Raw genomic sequence first — 18,064 nt, 5'->3', positions numbered from 1 at the left:
TTCAGTTTAAAGTGCTATGATTTTGGATGTTCGGAAATACTTCTATACATTTTGAAGAACTTTATGACAATTCGAATTTTTTTGGCATTGTTCTACAATACTTTAAGAAGCTCTAGAGGACTTCTGGAAGGCATCCGATATGTTTAAAAAATGTTCTGTAATGCTTGAAGGAATTGAAGAGATATAAGCGGCTTACAAGAATACTTCAAGTGCAATAATTATAGTCTAGGGCGCATCTGTTTTGAGATGGACGTTGAGAGGTGACTCATATTTATTGCAGAAATTGCTTGGAATTAACTCATATAAAATGTCAAAAAATGAAGGAAAAAATCGATTTTTTTCTTCGTTTTTTGATTATAACTTTCAAAGTATTCACTTCCGAGAAAAGTCGCATTGACATAAAAGTTGCGTAATTAAATTTAATACAATATAGGATTGGTTAAAAATTTTAAAAATTGTCACTCTTGTTGCAAAATAGCAATAATTGCGAAAAAATCCATAAAAAAAACAAGTATTCGCATTTTACGCTTTTCAACCATTTATGCTACACTTCATATTTCACCCAGAAAAACTATATGATATAGTAAAACAATACTGTAAATTTCATTAAGATCGGTTCATTAGATTTTGCAATCCAGCTTTCGCAAAAAAAATTCATTTTTTCAAAATGTTGCAGGATTGAAAATAAAGCAGACAGCAAGTTGAATTTTTTTTACATATAGAAGAATACAGTTACTTTCATTTGTAATTTGCAAAATTAAAATCGGTTAACTATCACGGTGTCAGGAATTTTTTTGAATAAAGATTAATTTTTGGTGCTACGCGCAGGACAGCGGTGTTCGATTCACACAAGTTGATTTCCACCAAAATTTCTTCCAATCTTTATCTAATATATTATTTTCTTACTCTATATTTTGTTGTATTTTAGTATTTTAATTCCACAAACATCAAACTAATTTGATTATTGTTTGTGAAATATTGTTTAAACAATTGCATATGTTTAAAAATAATAAACTTTTATTCTCTAAGTTAAAATATACAGAGAGAGTCTGTAAAGTGGAATAAATTCAATATCTCAAATACTAATTGTTTTTTTGGAAAATGCTCAGACCCGTCGATTAGTATTTCAAATTGTCCTTTTTGACATTCAATAATAATGTATACAGGGTGTCCCAATTTAGAGATATGACGTCATCGTCGATTTTCTTAAATGGCAACACTGTCATTTTGATAGCTAATTTGATAGGGTTTGTAAAGTTATACATAACTGCAAAATATCAAATTTTTATTCTCTACCATTTACAAGATAATAGAAAATAACAAAGTTATATCTGTAATTTGGAATATATTCAATAATTAAAATACTAACTGTTTTTTTGAAAAATTCTCAGACCCGTCGATTAGTATATCAAATTGTCCTTTTTGACATATAATAATAATGTATACAGGGTGTCCCAATTTAGAGATATGACGTCATCGTTGATTTTCTTAAATGGCAACACTGTCATTTTGATAGCTATTTTGATAGGGTGTGTAAAGTTATACACAACTGCAAAATTTCAAATTTGTATTCTCTACCATTTAGATGATAATAAAAAATAACAAAGTTATGAAAAAGAAGTAATCAACTAATAATTGAATTTAATTATTTCAATAAATTAAGCAAAAACTCATAATGTTGCCCTCAATTATTGTCAAATTGTCAATGGGCAACGTTATGAGCATTTTCTTAATTGAAATAAATAAATTCAATTATTATTTGATTACTTTTTGTTCTTCATAACTTTGTTATTTTTTGTTATCTTGTAAATGGTAGGGAATAAAAATTTGAAATTTTTCAGATGTGTATAACTTTACACACGCTATCAAAATAGCTATCAAAATGATAGTGTTGCCATTTAAGAAAATCAACGATGACGTCATATCTCTAAATTGGGACACCCTGTATACATTATTATTATATGTCAAAAATGACAATTTGATATACTAATCGACGGGTCTGAGCATTTTTCAAAAAAACAGTTAGTATTTTAATTATTGAATATATTCCAAATTACAGATATAACTTTGTTATTTTCTCTTATCTTGTAAATGGTAGAGAATAAAAATTTGATATTTTGCAGTTATGTATAACTTTACAAACCCTATCAAATTAGCTATCAAAATGACAGTGTTGCCATTTAAGAAAATCGACGATGACGTCATATCTCTAAATTGGGTATACATTTTTATTGAATGTCAAAAAGGACAATTTGAAATACTAATCGACGGGTCTGAGCATTTTCCAAAAAAACAATTAGTATTTGAGATATTGAATTTATTCCACTTTACAGACTCTCTCTGTATAAACAAAGAAAATGTTTGCTAAAAAAAGTGTTATTTCAAAGGACAGAGTATGTGTTTTTATTTTGCAATAAACAAATTTATTTATTTATGTCGAAATGTACTAAAAATTAAAATTTATCAATCATTATCAAAGGTTATTGGAATGCCCAATCAGAGCAACCTATTCGCTATCCTGCGCGTAGCACCAAAAATTAATCTTTATTTAAAAAAATTCCTGACGCCGTGATAGTTAACCGATTTTAATTTTGCAAATTACAAATGAAAGGAACAGTATTCTTCTATATGTAAAAAAAATCAACTTGCTGTCTGCTTTATTTTCAGTCCTGCAACATTTTGAAAAAATGAATTTTTTTTTTGCGAAAGCTGGATTGCAAAATCTATTGAACAGATCTTAATGAAATTTACAGTATTGTTTTATTATATCATATAGTATTTCTGGGTGAAATATGAAGGTCCTAAGTGTAGCATAAATGGTTGAAAAACGTAAAATGCGAATACTTGTTTTTTATGTTTTTTTCGCAATTATTGCTATTTTGCAACAAGGGTCACAATTTTTAAAATTTTTAACCAATCCTATATTGTAGGAAATTTAATTGCGCATCTTTTATGTCAGTGCAACTTTTCTCGGAAATGAATACTATTCAAGTTATAATCAAAAAACGAAGAAAAAAATCGAATTTTTCTTTCATTTTTTGACATTTTTATTTATACAATGTTCCGGACCTTTTTGAGTGGGAGGATAACTCAAATATTAATATATGAGTTATTTCCAAGCAATTTCTGCAAAAAAATATGAGTCACCTCTCAACGTCCAAATGTACTAATATTTTTACAGATGCGCCCTGGTATATTAAAGGTATGTAGATTATTATATAATGTTCTAAAATAACCGAATTAAAATAATGTATGAAGAGTTAGTTGATCTAAATTGCCCTTTACCTATTAATTTAAATGAAATTATTTTTTCAAATAATAAGCAGACGTTAAAATGTCTTTACAAATATGTAACGTCCTGTAAATTTAAATTTTAAATAGGCTTAGGTAATAAAATTAAAAATAATTGTAAACATATCACACAAAATTGAAAAATGTATCCATGAATATTATAACACACTGTAAATTTAGATTATAAGTAGGCTTAGATGATTAAATTAATTGTTATTGTAATACCATACAAAAAACAAATAGTCTGGCTAATTGGCTAAGCCAAAGCCATTATAAAATAAAATAAAAAAATTAACCAAAAATGTTTAATGACTTTCAAGCAATTCTGGAGACATTTAGAGCTATATAAAAAGTTGCTAAACTGTCCGAGAATGTTTCAAAGGTTTTGGATTTCTTTAAGATGTTGTGAAATATTCTGGGACAGCCCGAAATATTTAAAAGAGGCCTAGGAAGACTTAACACATTCGCGGACACAGCATAATATGCATACACTTACAAAGGGACATGGCTGTGTGAATAGGAAGATGTATCTGCGAATTTGTTAAAAAGGCTTTGGAGGTTGTCTGTGACATATTAGTAGACTGTCAGATAATGTTTTAAGACTAAAAAGGGGTAGTTCCCTGGGTTGGCTGTATACCATATAGTTAAACAAACTCGTAACTTGAAGTAAAACCACTTCTATGTAATAGGTATAATTTACTAAAATTTTAAAAAATCCCAATGGATTGAATAAAATATGTTCATTCAGAACGTTTTCGGACCTATCAGTCCATCATCAGTGAATTCATATATACTTGCTAACTAGCTCCAGAACCAAACAATGGTTGTAATTATAATTCAATCTACGTTATAATTTTGTAAAATTGAAAAGGATAAATGTTTTAAGAGTTTCTAAAGGACTTTATAACACTAAAATATTTCGGGTTTGCGTGAAATGATTCAGGGATACCCTGGACCTGGAGCACTTTCAGCACTAATTAAAATATGTTAACGAAATACCAACTTACTTCTTTTTCCATGTTCTGCTAATTCTTGCACAACCGCCTTCTCCACAGTATCATCCACGCACAGCTCCTCGAACGATTTATCGTTGACTCCTTTCTTGGCGGCAAGATCTTTGAGTTGCTGTTGATTTGGCACGACCAGCGCGACACAGAAGTCCTTACTCGATTCTCCGTACACGCAAATGTTATCTACTAATGGACAAGTCTTCATCTCGGCCTCGACTTTACCGAGGGACACGTATTCGCCTGCTTGCAGTTTTACCAAGTCTTTCTTACGATCTGTAACAGAGAATTTGTTTGATTTAAATAAAAAAAAAACAGTTCGTAAACACTGAAGAATAAAAATAAAGACAAGTACAAGTTGACACAAATATCTGAAACCGCCAAGGTCAGACCGATCGAAAACTTGGTCACGCGACGTTGTCAGATCAATCAAGTAACAAACGTTTTTCGGATTTTTATTTGTTACCTGTTTCACAGTAAAATTTCTTTGGAATTGGATTGAGCACTTAGTGTCCTATTTTTACGGCACTTGTAGTCTTCATGTTTATTAAAAAATATATTAAATGTACTCTAAGTACTCTAAATACACAACTATTCGACTATTTTATCTGGCAATGTCGCAAAACCGCTAATTTCGTGCACAATGAATTTTAAATAGAAGTTAACTCTTTGTCACTGAAAATTATACAAATTTTCTGGACAAAGCTTAACATAAAGTCAGAAAAAAAAATAATAACAATAACGATAACAAATACAATTTTCTGAAATTTGATAAATCGTCAATATAAAAAAATACAAGTTAATAAAGTAAAGAAAAAAAAACAAAACCGATATATTGCAAAAATTAATAGAAATTGCAAAGTGAACATACAAAAAAATAAAATACAGGCATAGGAACTAATAAGTTTAAGCTGCTGCATGTGACACCCAAATATAGATAAGTTTGGTTACTTGTACATTACTGTAATTTCTTAGTTAGTCATTAAGAAACTCTTCTACTGAATAGTATGGTCTTTTAGATAGATGAGCTTTTGTCATTTTACGGAACTTGGGGAAAGATGTTGCAGATTTGTGTTGTAAAGGAAGATGGTTGTATAGTTTTTTTGCGGAATATAATATAGATTTCTTTACTAACTCAGAGGACGGGATTTGGTAAACAGACATCAAAAGTTGAATTTATGGTGGATTAGTCATGATGAGGCCTTGATGGAAAGACATGCATGTGTTTACGAATTAAGCAAAGAGTTTCTAAAATATATAAAGATGGAAGGGTTAAAATTCCGTGATGTTTGAAGTAACTTCTGCAATGTGTTGTTCTTCTGAGGCCAAACAGAGACCTTATTGCTCTTTTTTGTAATTTAAAAATAATATCTAAGTGTGCAGCTGTACTAGAACCCCAAAAAGGAAGACCATATCGAAGATGAGACTTGAACAAGGAAAAATATGTTATTTTAGAAGATGCTAAATTGAGTTCCCTTGAGACAGATCGTATTACATAGCAAGCTGAGGCGAGCTTCTTACTTAACGAATCGATATGAAGGGACCATTTGAGGTTGCTGTCTAAAAAAATACCAAGAAATTTTACAGAATCAACGGTAGAGATCTGGCTGTTATTAACAAGCAGGGGTTGAAGAGCACTTTTATAGGATAATGCTACTGCCTTATCCACGTTAAAAGAGAGTAAATTAGAGTAAGACCAGGCTTTTATCGTAAGCAAATCAGAAGTTATAGTTGTATGAAGAGATGCAATAGTTGAGTTGCTTCAAGTGATACTGGTCTCATCAGCAAAAAGAAAAATTTTCCTACCGATTTTTAAATTAGTGATGTCATTTATAAAGATAAACTGAATAACTGATAACTGAAGTCCCTTCTCCTTGATTTGCTACCTGGACCTAGGTGACCTTCGCAGTTTCATATATTTCTATACGATTAAAATCATATAAAGCTCAAATGGATCACCATCGATGGCGCTACAGCCCTATAAAAGAGCCTCGACCTTCCCAAGTCTATTATTACGCCAGTCAGTTCTATCCATTGCCAACTGTTGCCAGTTTGCTGCGCCTATTTTTCTACCATCCTCATCTACACCATCCTTCTGAGTTTTGACCTACCCCTATTTCTTACCCACAGGATGTGACAGAACGATTCTTCTAGGAGTGTTGTTCTGCTGTGATCTTGCTAGATGTCCTGCCCATCTTAGTCCTCCTATTTTTATAAGAGATATTAAGTCTTTACCACCAAATATATGTTTATATCTGTGGTATATCTGGTAGCTGTAGCTTCCTTCAAACACCATTGTCACATATGCCACCGAATATTCCTCTCTGAATCCTTCGTTCAAATTTAAGCACAAAGTTTTCATCTGCCTTGGAGATGGTATATGTCTCCGGTCCATATGTCAACACTGGTTATATAAGGGTTTTGTATATGGTTATTTTGTTTTTTGGCTTAAGTTTCTGCTTCTCATATGTCTACTCAGTCCAAAATAGCCTTTGTCTGTTAGGATTATCCTTCGCTTGATTTCTTCCGTCATGACGTTCTCCTTGGTGATCAGGGAGCCTAAGTATGTGAATTTGTCCACCACTTCAAAGGTAGAGTTATCAACCGTGAATTGGAGACCGATGTTTCTGGCTATATTGTTGGGTGTTGATGCCATCATCTTAGTTTTCTTCTCATTTACTTGTAGGCCCACAGTTTATGAGGCATTTGAGAAGGTGATATGGTCCTTTTCATGAGCATTTTTCATTGCGTCACAAATGATAGAAAAAAAGGTAAGTCCGTGGTAATACACATCTATAACATTTATTCTAACATAACATTTTAGTTAAGGGGATGGGTACGTATTTTCGGCTGCAATGCTATTCAAATGGGGATTAATTTTTTTCGAATCCTGAGAAAACTAATAAGTATTTTTAAAAAATTTAAACGCAGAATGAAAGATTACGTTATTACCGAGGGCCCAAAGTCCCTGAGAACTTCTATAATGTTTATTTTAATAAGTTACAGGGGTGAAAAACTAAGAGAAAATTTAGTGTGATTTTTAATTTCAAATATCTGATTCAAAATAAACTTTTTATTTATTCTAAGAGACTTTCGGCCCACGGTAATAATTTAGTCTTTCATTCCGCGTTTAAATTTTTCAAAAATATTTATTGGTTTTTTCAGGATTCGAAAAAAATGAACACAATGTCCGTGGTAATATTTTCCAAATCTATCTTTGTCTTACAATGCACTCAGTCGAATATAATATTGTCAGCATATTGTCAGTCAGACAGTGACAATCAGTGACAATTTTAAATATTTGACATGGCATCGGGAATATTTTGAGTTGTTGATTAAATACTATTGATATATAGTGTATTTGATAAATAATTGATTTAAGACGTGAACTTAATAAAAAGTTATTTATTGTGTATTGTTTGTGGAAGATAAAAGCAGAGAATCCATCAGGATAATATATTCTGTGATCCAAGTATATTGTTGTCAAAGATGTTCAAAATTTTAAGCGTTCCATAGTAACAATATATTATTAAAAAATCACTAACACTTTTCCTCTTTTCTCGATTGAGTATTAGTTTTTGTTGTACATATAAATTATTACAATCACTGAATACATAGTTGGTGAAAAAATTATCACATTTATTAACTGAATTAATAATTCGCAATTATACAAATAACAGTTATCCACGAACATTTAAAAGCCATATCTTTAAAGTTAATGATGACATTGTCAAGTAGAATGACATTCTAGTAATGTTTACATATCCATACCAGTGTGAATTTTACTACACGTAATTTTCCGTGAAAAGACAGAAAAAGTAGGGATAGCCGTAAAATATTTGCGAATTATGTATCGATGGCCTTAAATCTGACAGTTGTCACATTTTATTTGCAATTTGGCATAAAAACAAATCAATTGTGTTTATTGCATTTATAAAATGGTATTTTCTTTGATTTGTATAGTCTTATAAATTGTACAGATTATATTCGTAGATATATTACATAATTCGTAAATAATATTTTTTTTTCGATTATAGCACCATCTATCGACAACTAGAATAACTAGAATAAATGTTATAAATGTCTGTAATCACAGACATGCCTTTTTTTCTGTCACATACAATTTAATGCGTTAGAAAGAAATCGAAAAACTGTGACGCACTGAAAGATGCTCATGAGAAAGAGAATATACATTTCTTCTAGTTTGCGTGTTGTGCGGGCAACTAGGTCCACATCATCTGCATATGCCAAACTTTGGGATGATTTATTCGGACAAACAGAAAGCTCAAATGAATACGAAAAAAAAAAATGATTCAAAGTAGTGGCCGATTTTGGAGCCATCTCTTAAAAATACCTAGTAAAAGTCAGATACAAGGCTAAAGTAACTCTGAATAGAAACTCACCTATGATTTTGAGTACACCATCTTCGTGAATTTCACCAATATCACCGGTTCTAAACCATCTGGTTCCGTCTTGCTCTAAGAATTCCTCTTTCGACTTCTCTGGAAGCTTGTAATATCCTGCACTGATGTTGTCTCCACCCAAAATTATTTCTCCACGAGGATAAGGCTTATCCGTAATGCGATAGTTGCCTTCTTCCCAACTTATTAACTTAATATCACAAATCGTACAGGGGGCACCTACTCTTCCGAACGACATATCAAACACTGAAAAAAAAAAAAAAGGTAAATATGAGTTTCGTTGCAATAAACGAGTTGTACAAGGTTGCCTTCAGTGACTAAGCCTGTTTGTGACTTCTATCCGAGGTTTGTCTTTTAGTTTTGCCTACTGCCGCTTAGAGGGCGCCACCAATAAAACTTCAACCTTTTGTTCACATAAATGGACAGCCTAAGTCTGACGTCACAAAATTTGGAGGAGCTTATATTGACTCCAAACAATTTTGTTTGTAACGTTAAATGGTCATAAGGAATTTTTCATTTATGTGCTTCGTGTGGCAAAATAAGACTTCATTTAGGTATTTCGTTAAAGAAACGTGTTAATTAAGAGATTTTTATTCGTTTTTGCTCAGGTGGTTTTTATTCCTTAGTGGTTGAAAATAAACATAACCTCAAAACTGTTTACGTTCTAATCATTGCATTAAATTAACTCACCTGGGCAAAAACGAATAAAAATCTCTTAATTGACACGTTTCTTTAACTAAATACCTAAATGAAAAGTCTTATTTTGTCACACAAACCACGTAAACAATAAATTAAAAATTCCTTATGAGTGTTGTTGGAGAACTGTATTCTCCACCCAAATAAATTCTATTTCATAAATAATATTCATACCACGACGCCTCTGAAAAAGTCATAAGTAATTTTATTACGCAGTGCCTGAAGAAATCTTCCAAGAACGTTACTCTCCGCCTTCTTTTACCCAAAGCACCCAACGGAAAAATTTGTTAACGGGATGCAAGATGCAAGGGTAAACAGCACTAACGGCAGTCAACTATCAACACTTCTTAAGAACGTACGCAAAAACCTTTTTTCATTACGCTTGTTCGAAGAGTATTCTTCACGCGGCAATTAGCAAAAAGCCGGTACATAAAGTGTAAAAATATGTGTGGTGGCGTCTTTCACGGATAGTTGTAACTCAATTGTTCACATGTAAAATTCTATTTTCTTGCCCTTTTCAACTTCATTACAGTCATAGCAAAATAGAAAGTGTTTTATTTACATAAACAATTCAACAGGCCAGAATTACAGCATCTTACGGTTCATTAAAAGTTATCCACTTAGCTATCGAAGGCTTAGCGACACATTGAACTTACTGCAAGTGCAAAACGCTGGAAAGAGACATTGGAACTACTCCAAACTCTCCATGGAGGAATGTTGAACACCGGCGTCCCTCCAAGTGTTTAACATTATAAACAAAATTGTTTGGAGTCAAATATAAGCTACTTCCAATTTTGTGACGTCAAGACTTAAGATGTCCATTAAAAGTTACATTGCGATACAAGTTGTGTAGACACAGTGAATTTTTGAAATTGGCAAGTCGGTCGAAAAATGGACCAGCCAAGAATATTTTCGAGCAATACTTTTTTAAAATTTCCGGAGAGGATTATCCCAACAGCAATGTCTCGCTGAATTGATTTCTATGTTTGGGGTTTGCGTCACACCAGTCAACTATTTCCCGCTGGTACTGCGAATTTCAACGTGGTCGCTCTAGTCTCACAGCAGGTCTAACAAATCCTGGCAAGGTCCACCCAAAACAGCAGTCACACAGTAAAACATTGATGCGGTCCGTCAGCTCATTAAGGATGACCGCCGTGTAACATATCGGGAGATAGAGGCATCTTTGGGCATTTCAAAGACCTCGATCCAAAAGATCCTACATGAAGAACTGGGTGTTACGAAATTGGTTTCCCGTTGGATCCCTCATTTGCTTAAAGACAAGCCAAAAGCAGTTCGCGTCAATTGGTGTCGAAAAACATTGGAACAGTTCAACAAAGGAAGCTCAAAAAACGTTTATAGTATTGTTAGTGGCGATGAACCTTTGATTTACTCTTACCAACCAGAAAATAACAGTCTACAGTCTAGAATATTTCTAGAATACCAAAATTAGGGAAACTGAGCGTTTCAATGAGACAGTTGTGATACTATAAAATTGTATAAATGTATAGCGGTACGCTTTAATTACTATTTTTGCTAATTATATTTTCTTAGTTTTCGATAACTTTTCTCAAAACGAAACGGCATTGGTCATTTAAAATCCACATGTAGACCGGGCAGTATCGTCGCCCCCGCTATTCCGATTCGATTTTTTTGCACAAACTTACTCAAAAAGAGGTCCTTATAACATATCCACAGGGTGCCGGCCGGTGCCGTGGTCGAAAAATTGTTTAAACAATTTTTTTTTAAACAAATTCACAAAGATTAGTTTTTCATTTTGGACAATTTTTTTTAGATAAATTGGCTTATTCTGAGCAAAAAAGGTCTCTTGTCATTTTTTTCTAAAATTGATTGTTGTCGAGTTTATGCGATTAAAAATTTGAAAAATGCGAAAATGGCCATTTTCAAGGCTTAATAACTCGATTAAACATTATTATTGTGAAATTCAAAAGGTCACCAAATCAAGCTTCAAATCCCTTCTTCAAGGTCCTGAAGAGATTTTTGTCATTATTTTATTAGAAAGCTGTTATTTTTAATTATTAACAATTAGCGCCATAGTCCAGGACGTATCGTCGCCCCCTTTAGTGAAATTATTCCGATTCCATTTTTTTTGCAGAAACTTACTCAAAACGAGGTCCTTATAACATATCCACAGGGTTCCGGGCGGTACCGTGGTCGAAAAATTGTTTAAACAATTTTTTTTAAACAAATTCACAAAAATAATTTTTTCACTTCGAACAAATTTTTTTAGATAATTTGGGACATTCTGAGCAAAAAAGGTCTCTTGTCATTTTTTTCTAAAATTGATTGTTGTCGAATTATACGCGATTTATAATTTGAAAAATGCGAAAATGGCCATATAACTCGACAACAATCAATTTTAGAGAAAAATAACAAGATACCTTTTTTGCTCAGAATAACCCAAATTATCTAAAAAAAAAAAAAATCGTTCGCAATAAAAAAAATATTTTTGTGAATTTGTTTAAAAAAAATTGTTTAAACAATTTTTCGACCACGGCACCGCCCGGCACCCTGTGGATATGTTATAAGGACCTCGTTTTGAGTAAGTTTCTGCAAAAAAAATGGAATCGGAATAATATCGCCACTAACGGGGGCGACGGATACATCCTGGGCTATAGCGATAATTGTTAATAATTAAAAATAACAGCTTTCTAATAAAATAATGACGAAGATCTCTTCAGAACCTTGAAGAAAGGGTTTGAAACTTGATTTATTCACTTTTTGAATTTCATAATAATAACGTTTAATCGAGTTATTAACCCTTGAAAATGGCCATTTTCGCATTTTTCAATTGTTTAATCGCATATAACTCGACAACAATCAATTTTAGAAAAAAATGACAAGAGAACTTTTTTGCTCAGAATAAGCCAATTTATCTAAAAAATTTTTGTTCGAAATGAAAAAATTTTTTTTGTGAATTTGTTTAAAAAAAATGGTTTAAACAATTTTTCGACCACGGCACCGCCCGGCACCCTGTTGATATGTTATAAGGACTTCTTTTTGAGTAAGTTTGTGCAAAAAAATCGAATCGGAATAATTTCGCTAGCGGGGGCGACGATACTGGCCGGTCTAATGTGATATACAAACCATGTGCCGTTGATTTAGAGAAACGAAAGGTTATCCCTTAATTAAACATATTGTGTAAAATTAATGTTTCTTTCAAGGAAACACTAATAGGTTACGATGTCCCAGATCGCCACACTCTTTATGTCAACAAAAAGCTTCTCATCTCTTAAAAGGCAGAGGCAGTAATTTATGGGCCATCTGGCCATTATAGCAAAACCGCAAAACCAGTTGACATAAAGTTGGTGGTCCGGAAAGGCAGTCTCTACACAGCATTCAAACGAAAAAGACACACCCTCGCTCGCGCTAACAAACAACCCTCTTTCGAGGTATAAGCAAAACACCGCTTGTTTACCCAAAATAAATAAATATATTACTGTTCGTTGTTACACTTATTTTTTATTAATTCCGTCAACCACACCACCGGAATAAATGTATTGTGTTTATATACACTTTTATCTTACAGTGAAGCAGTAAAGGTTGTAGAAATATTATACTTACGATCTTGTACAGCTGCGCAAGAAGTTGATTCTGTTAAACCATATCCTTGTATTATTACCACACACATGCATATTCCTATTTGTTCGTGAGTCTCAGCTGACAATGGAGCACCGCCAGATATCATCAGTCTCATGTTTCCTCCAACAATTTTTGTGATCGGGGAAAATACAATTCTGAAAAGGTAAAAATTCAACTGTTCGTTACTATATACTCCAAGAATAGTAAGTATTGGACTGTCATTGAGCCAGACTTTGTGCCATGTGATTATATGTTTGTGGGCGATTGTTAGAATATAACAGGGAATAGATACTCAAATAAAACAAGACTGACTGCAATTGAAGGATTACATTCAATTTGTTTTAGTAAAATAATTTTTTATTATAAAAAAATATAAAAGTACTTGTGACTTACTTGTCTATCAAAGGAGTTGAATATCCTCGCCTTTTCCATGCTGATTTGTACTCATATGCAAATTTGAATATCACTTTTTTAAGATTGCTGCCTTTGCTGACTTTTTCTTGGATAGTTTTTGATATTCTGTCTAGAATGAGCTGCAAAACACCGAAAATTAAAAATCATATTCTACTAATCTATGTAATAATTAAAATATTAATCTAAATATTAAGAGACTGTCTGACATCATTTAGGGAACTGGACGAAGTGAAGCCTTCTAGTTGTTTCATGCGCTCTTCCACGCTTCGAGATTATGGCAGTTGGTAAGGCTTTAAGATGTTCAGGAGAACTTAAGGCAACCTGAAATGATTTAGGACTTTCTGGTTACTTCGAGAGGCGCTAAGAAATTCCAAGACAGAATGTTTTAAGGCCCTCTCAAGAACATTTGATGGATAATGTTTCGGGCCAATTTGGAATATTTAGAGACAGTTCTAGAATGCTTCATGAGGCTCAGGTGGACTTCAGAACAGTTTGGAGAGTTTTAGACAATTTCCAAATGCCTAAAATGTTTAAGAACCACTGTGGGGTGCTTAAAAGGACTATTTAGGCCTTTGTAACAGTGTGGAATGTTTCTAGAATGTCTCAGAATGTTTCATGAAGTTCTAAACATCTTTAGAATAGTTGGGAATGTTTCAAGACTGTTCCTTAATGCATGAAGACGTTTTGAAAGACTAAAGGAATGCGCGAAATGTTTCTAGACGGTCTGAGAATGTTTCAGGGATTTTGGAAGAATTTGGGACAATTATGAGTATTATGAGACTGTTCTGAAATGCTTCAAGATGCCCTGGAAGACTGTAGCGCCACCTGGAAAGATTCTAGACTGTCTGAGAATGTTTCAGAAATTTTTAGAGACTTTGAGACAGTTGTCAATATGTCTAGATTGTCTGAGAATATTTCAGAGATCTTTGGACTGTTCTAAAATGCTTCAAGATGCCCTGAAAGATTGTATGTAGCGACACCTGGAGTGTTTCTAGACTGTTTGAAAATGTTTCAGGGATTCTGAATTGACTGTTTTGACATAGTCGTCACTAAAGGCATATGTTGAAAGCCCTCGACTAGTACATAAATTTGGGAATATCCTAGTGTAATGTGTAGGTTTTAGAGGAAATAAACATGTATAATTTGTAATTGTAAAACGAATGAGGATCAATTTTAGCAAAAATAATAAAAATAGATCGTACTTACTGGTACACTTGTCAATACTGTCGGACATAATATCGTAGCATCTCCTTTGGTCCCCCTTTTGATTTTACTGGACGTATCAGTCATAGTCAATGCACCCGAATATCCAATAGGAACTCCAGCGAACAGACAAACGCTCTCCACCAACAACTCGAAGACGTGAGCCAACGGTAAGAAACCGATCATTATATCATTTTCATAAATTGGTGTTGAATCACAGAATCCTTTCAAAGTAGCGATTAAGTTCTTTTGAAGCAGTATAACACCTTTGGGAACGCCTGTAGATCCGCTCGTGTACATGATGATGGCTATGTCGTCTGCTTTAGGGGGTTGAGCCTCTACAAAATTGGTAGAACATAATTACTTAGTTTTACTATGCCTGTAGTCCAGAGAAATAAGGTTTTTGTCGGGACACTTGAGTAGCCAGGTTGCAAATGGATTTTTTGAGTACTATATACCTACTACATTATAAATACAAAAATGCCCGTCACAGTTCGGGCGAGAAACTTAGTTATTAACAAATAAGGCATAACAAAATGGCAGTTTTTTCGTTTAAATCGCTAGAGGTAAAAATAGGGTAATTAAATACCTTATTTATCAAGGTAATTAAATACCTTTATATCTTCTTTTTGTAGATGAGCCAAAGTTTAAAATGGCACTTTTTGAATTTTCGTCCCATCCTTTTTTGTTTCGGAAAGTGCAAAATAAGACTAAAATTACAAAAATAAAAAATGTGCTATAACTTTTGCGAAAATGGCCTTAAGACTTTCATATTGCACGAAAAGTTGAGTCAAACATTCCATATAATGCACAAAAATTTTTAAGACGATTCGTCAATTAGTTTAAATTTTATTCAATTTGTTTATCGCAAAGAGCTTTTTTTCGCAATGTTATTGTTCAGAAAGTAATAAAGACATAGCAATTCTGTGGAAACCACATGCAAGAATAATAGTTATATTTTTAAAGTATTGAAAAAAATCATTAAAAAGTCGTTTTTATCACTCCGAAAAAAGTATAATAAAATAGGGCCATTTTTGGCTTCTAAACAATTTAAATAACTTTGTTAATATTGACTATAGAGTAAATTTACTTTAAGATTTCAAAAGCTGGTATTTTTGTACGAACTTTCAGAAAAAAACTTTTTGCCTAGGTTAATTAGGTTCAAAGTTAGCCACTTTTATTATTTAATTCGCAGTTACTTCTATATACATCAAATTCTCCTGTGTAACAGTGTTAGTTACCATACTACTCCGAAACGGCTTGGCCGATTTTTATAAAATTTTACACGTTTATCCTGTATGATGTTGAAGAGGTTTTAATATATTTTTTATACCCATAAGTTATAAGGGGGGTTGCCCCGCTGACATTTTTTTAATTTTTTATCAACCCTTAACAACCCATAATTTTCACTCTTCTATCACCAACCCCTATTTGTTAATAGCCATCTATATATTTACATCTATAAAATTATCCTGTCACAGTGTTAGTTTCCATACTCCTCCGAGACCGCTTGACCGAATTTTATGAAATTATATGTGTATATTCGGTAAGTCTTAGAATCGGTCGTAATCTATTTTTCATATCCCTGAGTGATAAGGGGAGTTCCCCCTAACATTTTGTAATGTTAGGTGGGGTTGTGTGTACATAATGTACTCTATAAGACTACGAGTACATACAAATTAAAAAAATTATGATCAAAATCCATCAACAAGTTCGAGCGATATTAATCGCAGCATATGTTTGCAGAATCAGTTTCATTTTTTGGGTGCACGTATTTTAGTAATTCCCCTCCACCAACCACGAATTAATTCCGTTCGAACGCCATTTTTAAATCTTTATTAACCACTCTGTTGAGGTTCAAAGTTTACTCAAACTTTTACACATAACCTATATATCTTCAACTTCAAAATGGCTCTAGTTAGGTTGCTTAATTGTTATAAACAAAGTAGCCGTCAATTAAATAAAAAAAGTGGCTAACTTTGACCGTAATTAACCTAGGCGAAAAGTTTTTCTTTGAAAATTCGTATAAAAATACCAGTTTTTCAAATTCCATTGTAGTTTTAGCCTACAGTCAATATTAACAAACTTATTCAAATTGTTTATAAGCCAAAAATGACTCTATTTTAGTAAAATGTTTTCTGAGTGATAAAAATTACTTTAATGATTTTTTTAAATGTGTTGAAAATATGACTATTCTTCTTTCATGTTGTTTTTACAGAATTGCTGTATCATTATTATTTTCTGAACAATAACATTGCGAAAAGAAGCTCTTTGGGATAAACAAATTGAATAAAATTTAAACTAATTGACGCATCGTCTTAAAATTTTTTGTGCATTGTATGGACTATTTGACTCAACTTTTCATGCAATATGAAAGTCCTAAATTCATTTTCGCAAAAGTTATAGCAAATTTTTTATTCTCGAAATTTTAGTTTTATTTTGCAATATCCAAAGCAACAAATAATCGGACCAAAATTCAAAAACGCTATTTTAAACCTTGGCTCATCTAAAAGAAAAATATTATAAATAAGACATTTAATTACCCTGTAGCGATTTAAACGAAAAAACTCTAATTTTTGACCCTTGTTTGTTAATAACTAAATTTCTCGTCCAAACTGTGACGGGCATTTTTGTATTTATAATATATTAGGTACATAGTACCCAAAAAACCCATTTGCAACCTGGCTGCTCAAGTGTCCCGAACATGGTATATTTTTGCCTTATTTCCCTGGTGTATTGTGCCTAAAACTTTTCAACAACGGAAGTGCCTTATTGCTTACACAAGTTTACAGATCTACATACCTATCTTAGACGAAGCTCCTTTCTCCAAAACGTCTTGGAACTTCAAAATAGAAACACCATCCTTAAAACCATCGGTACTTTCCAAGCTCTTCAATTGGTCTTCCATATAAATCAAGCACTGCACACGTGGCGTCAGCTGCAAGATCTTTTTAAACTTCGGTAACAGCTCGAAACTGGTGATAAGAGTGGTCACTTCAGTTTCGTTGATAGCGTGAGCGATCGCTTCGTCACCCAAGGTTGCGTAGATGGTGACCAAAGGGATGTTTTGCTTGAAGATTCCATGAGCAGCGATCATCCATTCGGCTCTGGTTTCAGCGAAGATGGCGACATTTTTGCCGGGATCGTTTCCCAATTCGCGGAGTCCACGGCCAAAATTGGTGGCTAGGATGTTGACTTCGGAGAAAGTCTTCCAGCGGTAGTCTCCCAGATCGAACTGAAATGGACAAAAACTAGTGTTATAAACGCTATTAAACACTATAAATCAAAATAACTGGGACAAATGATCTGCTTATTATATACTAACTTTCTTTACTTTTCGATAGATATAACAAAAAGTTTCTTGAACACAATATTTATGTAAGGATTTAAATCAAAATAATTTGGTCCAAAGCTTTGAGTGGTAAGACTGAG

The 18,064-nt window shown here is 32.8% G+C and overlaps 1 protein-coding gene across 9 annotated transcripts in view; it reads right to left on the bottom strand.

Annotated features, from left to right (window-relative positions):
• LOC126891622 (fatty acid CoA ligase Acsl3) overlaps positions 1 to 18,064 on the bottom strand; it is a 153,762-nt gene that overhangs the window by 6,010 nt on the left and 129,688 nt on the right. For all 9 annotated transcript variants that reach the window (XM_050660836.1, XM_050660832.1, XM_050660837.1 and 6 more), the window contains 6 exons: positions 17,435 to 17,867; positions 14,636 to 14,970; positions 13,409 to 13,548; positions 12,998 to 13,170; positions 8,702 to 8,965; positions 4,299 to 4,574 (listed from right to left, as the gene is read on the bottom strand). In XM_050660836.1, the coding sequence (XP_050516793.1) occupies positions 4,299 to 4,574; positions 8,702 to 8,965; positions 12,998 to 13,170; positions 13,409 to 13,548; positions 14,636 to 14,970; positions 17,435 to 17,867 (1,621 nt within the window). The remainder of the gene's footprint in view (positions 1 to 4,298; positions 4,575 to 8,701; positions 8,966 to 12,997; positions 13,171 to 13,408; positions 13,549 to 14,635; positions 14,971 to 17,434; positions 17,868 to 18,064) is intronic.

This window comes from Diabrotica virgifera, chromosome 9 (genome assembly GCF_917563875.1).
Source record: "Diabrotica virgifera virgifera chromosome 9, PGI_DIABVI_V3a".
NCBI classification, from domain to species: Eukaryota; Metazoa; Arthropoda; class Insecta; order Coleoptera; family Chrysomelidae; genus Diabrotica; species Diabrotica virgifera.
Note: the sequence above shows the minus strand (reverse complement) of the source record. Positions and strands in the feature narration are given on the sequence as shown.